General features: G+C 35.1%; 1 protein-coding gene across 1 annotated transcript; it reads left to right on the top strand.

The window, feature by feature from the left end:
- The first annotated feature begins 465 nt into the window (after positions 1-465).
- On the top strand, positions 466-1,757 carry LOC145005251 (Adenine nucleotide alpha hydrolases-like superfamily protein). Its single transcript, XM_078964315.1, has 2 exons — positions 466-1,303; positions 1,493-1,757. Exons 1-2 carry the CDS (start codon positions 616-618, stop codon positions 1,510-1,512), a joined length of 708 nt encoding a protein of 235 aa, XP_078820441.1. The 5' UTR covers positions 466-615; the 3' UTR covers positions 1,513-1,757.
- The last annotated feature ends 6,264 nt before the right edge of the window (positions 1,758-8,021 follow it).

The raw sequence follows: 8,021 nt of genomic DNA, 5'->3' as shown, positions 1-8,021 counted from the left end.
AATTGCATAAACAACTTCAAATGATGATCATATTATGAAGATGAACAGGGTAGAGATATGTTTAAGTTTGTGTGTATGTGATTGAGTTTCAACATATACACACATAGATAGGGAAGAGAAAAAAAGAAACCCTTAAATGTTTTTTAATTATTAAAAAAGATAAAAAAAAATATGAAAAAAACTATAAAATAAATACATAATGGTATTGCAATAATTTCAAATTTCAAAAAGATCAAAACCACATAAAAACATGGTTAAAAGGATCACAAAAAAAAAAAAAAAATTGAAATTTGAACCGAAACAATAAGGAATTTTATAGTTTTGTCTATTTTTTTTAATTATATTATTATTTTATGTTATTTATTTATTTATTTTTGACAAATAATGAAGGAGTCAGCCTTCCGATTGGACCCTCACTCCCACCATAACCTTATCAAGCACCGTCAACAGATAATCATCTCTCGTCTTTCTTCTTCAAGCTTCTAAAATCTCAAGATAACCTCCATAACAGCTCAGGCGAATAACATACTGCAAGAAACTCACCCTTAAAATATCACCAATTTACATTGATTACCCTTATCGAATCTTCAACTTTAGGTATCCAAATAATTGCTCATGGCGTCGCCTGAAAAGCCGCCGCCGGCGATCATCGTCCAACCGGCGTCCCCAAGGTTTCCAAAACCCGGCGCTTTAAGTGCCGGAACTCAGAGGAAAGTTGCGATAGCAGTCGATCTGAGCGATGAGAGTGCGTACGCCGTGAATTGGGCAGTTCAGAATTACCTCCGCCCTGGAGATTCCGTCATACTCCTCCACGTCCGTCCTACCTCTGTCCTGTACGGCGCAGATTGGGGCGTCGTGGAGGATCCCGACACCGCCACCGATGAAGAATCGCAGCAAAAACTCGAAGATGATTTCGACGCGTTTACAACCACCAAAGCAAACGATATCGCAAAGCCACTAGTCGATGCCCAAATCAATTTCAAGATCCATATAGTGAAAGATCATGATATGAAGGAGCGATTGTGTTTGGAGGTCGAAAGGCTAGGGTTAAGTGCTGTGATTATGGGGAGCCGAGGGTTTGGTGCTTCGAGAAGGACATCGAAAGGGCAGAGGCTTGGGAGTGTTAGTGATTACTGCGTGCATCACTGTGTGTGTCCGGTGGTAGTTGTGAGATATCCAGATGATAAAGATGGCGAAATTGCTGTTGGATCACCTCTTCGTGTGAATGGCGGCAGCGAGGTTTCACTGCATCCGGTGCCGGAGGAGGAACCGGAGTTTCATGATGCATCGGATAAACAATCAGGTTAGTTTTTTTTATATCGAATCTAGGGTTTAGTCAACTTATCAAACAGCTTGATCTTATTGTGCATCACTGAAACTTTTTTTATTGCCATTGATGATGACTTAATTAACATACGTTTTCTAGTCATGTTTTGATTCTCTTACCAAATTGGTTGCATAAATTGATAAAAGGAAATGACTTTTGATGCAGATCTGGAAAAGCCCTCCTAAAGAAGGGTTTTGGTATTTGGGTGTTTTGTTGGTGTTTGTTGTGTGTTTCAAAGTGATTTGGGGATGATGAGGAGGTTGCTGATGTTTTCCTGTTTAAGGGTTTATTTAGGGTTTAAAAGTGGATGGTGTTCAACTGTTTATGTGTTAAAGCATTGTCAAATGGAGTGGTTGTTGAGGTGGTTTGTTGTTATTATTATGGCCTCTTTGAGATGGAATGAAAGTTATTATATTTGTTGTTTTAACAATCTTATTCTGTGGTTATGGGAGGAGAATCAAGGTGTGTTTGTTGTTCTGTTTAAAAATTTCTGCTAAAAAAGAAACAGGTAAAACAATCGATGAAAGTGTGTTTCTGGTGATAGAAAGTGTTTGCAACACAAAATAAATCTAAAAAATGATTAACACGTATATAAACAATTCGATTGGGAGATTATTTTGGACAATCTGTCTAAGACCGAAAAGTAGTAAGGAGGTTTGTAATGCACTCTTGGGTCGGTCCTGATATTCACAAAACTGCCAATCCTAAACAACTCCGAATTGATCTCCCGTCGGTCCTCAACAGATGCTTCCTTTTCCCGTGGGGTAGACAAAAATATCCTTGTGGTTTGTTAAAAGTTACAAAGTCAGTTTCTGACTATTTTTGTTTTATGCAAATGGTCCTTTTGGTTTGTAAAACTTGCAAAGTTGATCCGTTCGTGTTGGTAAAACGCTGTTAGGGATTGAATCTATAAGGATATTTTTATTTTTTTAAGTATAAAGGGATTGGATTCGTGATATTTGATAAACCAAATGGATCATTTTTGAATTTTTGAATTTTTTTTGAAAAGACAAGTAAATAGCTAGAGGAAGGATTGAACTCGTGACATCCCCTTCTATATAGTTTCCAACGACTTGACCAAAGCTCACTTGGTTTTTACCTTTTAAAATTCATTTATATAATAATAAATCGATAAAAATAAACAATAAATAAATTAAAAAAACATTTTTTTATATATTTTTTTTACTAAAACAAAATATATCTTAACGTATTATAAAAAAATACGTTTAGAAAAAGTATTTATTTTACATAAAATGTTTTTTTTAATAAAATAGAAACAATAAATAAATTACAAAAAACATTTTTTACATAATTTTTTTAAAATAAAACAAAAGGTGTTTTCCATGTTATAAAAAAATAAGTACATTACAAAAAACATTTTAAATAAAAAAACGTATTTTTTTTCTAAAAAACATATATACAATAATAAAATTGATAAAACATAAACAATAAATAAAACGTATTTTTATGTATTTATTTTACGTAAAATATGTTGTTTTATGTATTTCTAAAAATCGTTTTTCGGTTATATATATTTAAAAACACATATAAAAACTATTTGATTATATGTCTTATTTAAAATACCTATTTTAACTTAACCGCTAGTTCTAAATCGTATGGTTAAAATGACGACGGAAAGAAATAAATATATATATATTTTAAAATAAAATAACTAACACTAATTGTGACATAAAAAATATTAGTTGTTTAAATACATATAGCAAAATTGTTGTTAAGTTTTTTTTTAACCAAAAAACGGTTTTTAGAAAACCAATTGAACCAAAAAAAGAACTAATTCGGCCGATTTTGCCTTTCATTACAATGCAATAACATATTTTCCAAAAACGTATTTTTTAAAGACATAATTTTTTTTATGTAAAATAAATTCATAAAAATAAATATGGAAAAAAATGTTTTACTAAAAAAAACATTTTATGTAAAATAAATACATAAAAACAAATACTTTTTATAAAGTATTTTTTTTCTAATACGCTAAAATACATTTTGTTTTATTAAAAAAAATTATGGAAAAAAATGTTTTTTTAATTTATTTATTGTTTATGTTTTATCGAATTATTATTATATAAATGAGTTTTAGAAGGTAAAAACCAAATAGGCCTTTAGCTCAAGTGGTTAAGGCGCTGTGCTTTCTTGAAGGGTGGAGGGCACGAGTTTTATCCCTTCTCCTAGCAATTTAATTGTTTTTTCAATAAAAATTTTAAAAATGATCCCTATGGTTTATCAAATGTCACGAATTCAGTCCCTTTATACTTGAAAAGACGAAAATATCCTTACAGATTCAGTCCCTAACGGCGTTAGTAAAAGTGGCCAACTTTGCAAGTTTTGCAAACCACAAGGTCCATTTGCATAAAAAAGATTAGCAAGGACTGACTTTGTAACTTTTGCCAAACCATAGGGATATTTTTGTAATTTTGTCCATGGGGTATTTAGAACCGAAGTTAACTGGGTCTATAATTATAAGTAAATAAAATTCAGAATAAATTTTTGAAATTCTGGTGATGTTTTGGTTTTTTCAACAAAATGAGTGCTAAAACTAATGAATTAGGGACATAGTAATTAGGGGTGATCAAAACTGAACTCAGAAATTGAAAAACCAAAACCAAAATAGTAACCGCCGCTTGATTCTATTGCCTAAGATGTCCCTCCCAGTACTGCCTGAGTTAGCTTAAGCGACTCGTAAGACTAATGATTTAGCCACCTTTCGGGTGAGAGGAAACTAGACTTAGAAAGTGATAGAACTCTGTGTTGGAATAGTGTCTAAGGCTATAACTATATTCGGTTGTGCATGGTCCTTTTGGGTTGCCTTCACCATAGCAACTTGAATGATGATTTATTAAGAGAGAGATTAAATATTATAAGGAATAATATTTGGCTATTTGATTAATATAAGTCATAAATTAATTGGTATTAATTTGGTGGCTTAAAGAGATTAATTAAATAAGAGGGTATAAACTGTCAATTGTTTGATAGTTAGACTTTAGACTATAAATCCATTAGGATATACCTTGGACGGATTCTAAGAGCTTTAGGATAGCTCAAATCATCCATAGGGTTATCTATGGAATGGATTTGGATAGCCTTAAGAGAAGATTATCTAATTAGGGTTTAGGGTGAAACCCTTAAGGAGTCTAATAGTATAAATAGACCCTATGGGTGAGGGAATTCGACACACAACCTTAAGCAAGGAACCCCTGGCCGATTTCCTCCCCTCTCCTCTCTCCTAAATCATCTTGCTTGCTATTTGTGTTTGTAAGCCATTAGAGGAGTGACAATTGTGACTCTAGAAGCTCCAAGACAAACAAGATCAACAAGGAATTCAAAGGTATGATTCTAGATCTGTTTTAATATTGTTGTTTAACCTAATTAGCTATTAGAAGTCTTGGATTCATAGCATGTTTATTAGAAAGCCTAGATCCAAGCATTAGGGTTTTGCATGCGCACATAGGAAAGTTCTTATGGCTAAAACCCATCAGTGGTATCAGAGCCTAGCTTGGTTTTCTTTAAATTGTTGCTTGACTAACTGAAACAAACCTGCAAAATTCGATTTTTTGGGTTTTGAGTCACTGACTCGTCGAGTTCCAAGGTGGACTCGTCGAGTAGGCCTGACTCGGCGAGTCCCCTTGTGACTCGGCGAGTCCAAGCGTCAGGAATGGCCAGATTCGGGATTTTTTCATAATTATCTTATGGAAACTTACCTTAATCATATTAGATCAATATAAATCCGATTTTTTGATAAATATGACTATTATCTTGATCTAATTAAAGATATTTATCATCTAATAAAATATTTAATTTCCTTATATGATAATGATTAATTATTTTGGTAATTATCTTCAAAGAAATCAAGATAAATCAAATAAAGATAATTAGAATATTAATTGTTAATTGGAATTATTTGTTATTTGATCCTCTATGTTTTTAAATGTTTAAAACCTACCCTAAAGTTTTGAAATTTATATTTGTGATTAAAAGTTTTAATTTAGACAACTTAAATTTCAAACCCTAGATTTTGAAAAGTTTAAAATGCAACCCTATACTTATATAATATTACTAGATTAATATATATACGTATAACTAAATGCTAGTCTTACCGCTAGTAGGCCTCATTCACGAAGCCGATCTATAAGGTGGGTATAAGGTTGCGGTCTATAAAATGACGCTTAATGGGTGTACACTCACACCCACTGCTTGCTTGATTGGTGGAGGGTCGTTAGCCGAACGGGTAGGATAGGGCAACCTCATCCTCTCATTAAAAGTATAATAAGAAATACAAAGTAACTAAATTTTTTTAAATTTCCCAATCTTAGTTACTTTAGGAAAAGTGAATTGATGCAATCCCATGAAATTACACTTTGCACCTTGCTAAGATGTTAGTGGAGCGTGTGTGGTTTACCGGCACACTAATTGGTTCTAAGCGAAGGTGGCAAAGGGTGATTCATTGTTCATCATAGTTCGATGGAGCGTGTGTGGTTTACCGGCACATCGAATAGGTGATCGTTACAATGAAGGCACCATGTGAATTTGCATGGTAATTCACACCTGTTTTGTGATCCTCGGCATCCCAGTCACAGACAAGAGGGGCATATCGAGATTTAAACATGCCATTGAATAGTTCAATGAATCTCATCCGAATCTAGGAATTCTCAAAAACACTTAGGACTAATAGTTTAAGTTTTGTAATGGAGAATTAGTGAATCGTCATTCACTTACCTTCAATTTATTTGCATATTGGATTACGACATCCCTTTTTTAGTATGTAAATGTTATTGTTGGATCCTAGCCCTAATTTTTCTTATTGGGTGATAATTAGGGATTCTTGTTCTAATCTATCTTTGTCCTTTCTATAGATGTCAAACGCAAACAACGCTGCTACTAGTTCTTTCACGTTGATGAGCCTTTGCCAAAAGGTCACCTTCGATGGAACGAACTTTAGCGAATGGATAAGATACATTCGCACCATTGCTCGCTATGAGGATAAAGAGTATGTCCTCGATGAGAAGCTCGAGAAAATCAACCCCGAAGTTGCTACTCCCGAAGAAATCACCGCCTTTGAAACTCATGAGCGAGATGCAACGAAGGTACATTGCATCATGATCGCCACCATGAGCTCCGAATTCCAAAAGTCCTACGAGGACATGTATCCATACGAGATGCATCAAGACTTGTTGGAGAAGTACCACCAAAACGCGAGACAAGAGCGTTACGAGATTTTCACTAACATGATTTCCGCTAAGATGGGTCATGGAGAATCTCTTACCGTGCACTTGCAAAAGATGCAAAGGTATGTCGACCGCCTTCGCAAGTTAAATGTTGACTTCGGCGAAGACTTGGCGATCGACATGGTGCTTCACTCTTTGCCTCCGATGTACAATCAATTTAGGATGACCTACCACATGAACAAAGAGGAGGTCACTCTAAGTAAACTCCAAGGTCTCTTGAGGGTTGCTGAGAGCAATTTCAAGGACAAGTCTATTGCACCAACTCCCAATCCATCCGCTGCTCCTGTCTTGGCTATTGGTCAAGGGAAGGGAAAGAAGAGGAAAGCTTCTTCGAACAACTATCGCAAGGTGAAAGCCCGAGATGGTTCCTCTTCTAGTGGGACCAAAGTTGATCCCTCTAAGCCCTGCTCTAACCCGAAGGAGGCAGAGTGCTACCACTGTCACAAGATAGGACATTGGAAGAGAAGCTGCCCGGATTACCTGCAAGCCATCAAGGAAGGAAAGATCAAGCCATCTTTCGCAGGTATATATGCAATCAAATCTAACGATTCTAATCATGCTATTTCTTGGGTTCTTGACACCGGTTGTGGTTATCACATTTGTTCTAATGTGCAGGGACTAAGAAGAAGTAGGGATGTGGAGCAAGGAAGGATCAATCTAATTATGGGGAACAGAAGATCGTCGCCTGTGACGAAGATTGGAGTGTATTCTTTAGTGCTTAAGAATAGTTTAGTTTTGGATTTGAACAATTGTTGCTATTCGCCAGAAATGGCTAAAAACATCATTTCATTTCATGGTTTATATAGACAAGGATTTAGATTTTCTTTTAATAATGAGAATGGTTCTATTTTGGCTTATCTAAATGGTGTCTTTTACTTTGAAGCTATACCATGTAATGGAATATATGAAACTGTTATGATTGTTGATAACTTAGGAAATGATGTTTTGAATATTGATTCTTCCACTAGTATGGATAAAGCATCCCTGTGGCATTGTCGTCTTGGACATGTCAACAAGAAACGCATAGCCCAACTCCAAAAGGATGGAGTGTTGGAGTCATTAGACCTTAGGGAAGATGACACATGCGAGTCTTGTTTACTTGGAAAGATGACTAAGTCACCCTTCACGAGTACTTGTGAAAGGGGTGAGGGGCTATTGGACCTAATACATACCGATGTATGTGGACCCTTTAGATCAACCACGAAGGATGGGAACCGCTTCTATGTGACTTTTACCGATGATTATAGTAGATATGGGTATATCTATTTAATCAAGCAAAAGTCAGAAACCTTTGAAAAGTTCAAAGAGTTCAAGAATGAAGTGGAGAATCAATTGGGCAGGAAAATCAAGATGCTTCGATCCGATCGAGGAGGAGAGTACCTAAGTCTTGAATTCCACGATTATCTCAAGGAGTGTGGAATAGTTTCGCAATTGACGCCTCCTAGGACACCGCA

Source organism: Lactuca saligna, chromosome 7 (genome assembly GCF_052625555.1).
Source record: "Lactuca saligna cultivar CGN05327 chromosome 7, ASM5262555v1, whole genome shotgun sequence".
NCBI classification, from domain to species: Eukaryota; Viridiplantae; Streptophyta; class Magnoliopsida; order Asterales; family Asteraceae; genus Lactuca; species Lactuca saligna.
This window is presented reverse-complemented; position numbering and strand designations above follow the sequence as displayed.

What these genes read in the sequence shown, in the direction of transcription:
- LOC145005251 (XM_078964315.1), top strand. Translation starts at nt 616, where the DNA reads ATGGCGTCGCCTGAAAAGCCGCCGCCGGCGATCATCGTCCAACCGGCG. An exon ending in TGCATCGGATAAACAATCAG is followed by an intron (nt 1,304 to 1,492) that starts GTTAGTTTTTTT and finishes CTTTTGATGCAG; the next exon opens with ATCTGGAAAAGCCCTCCTAA.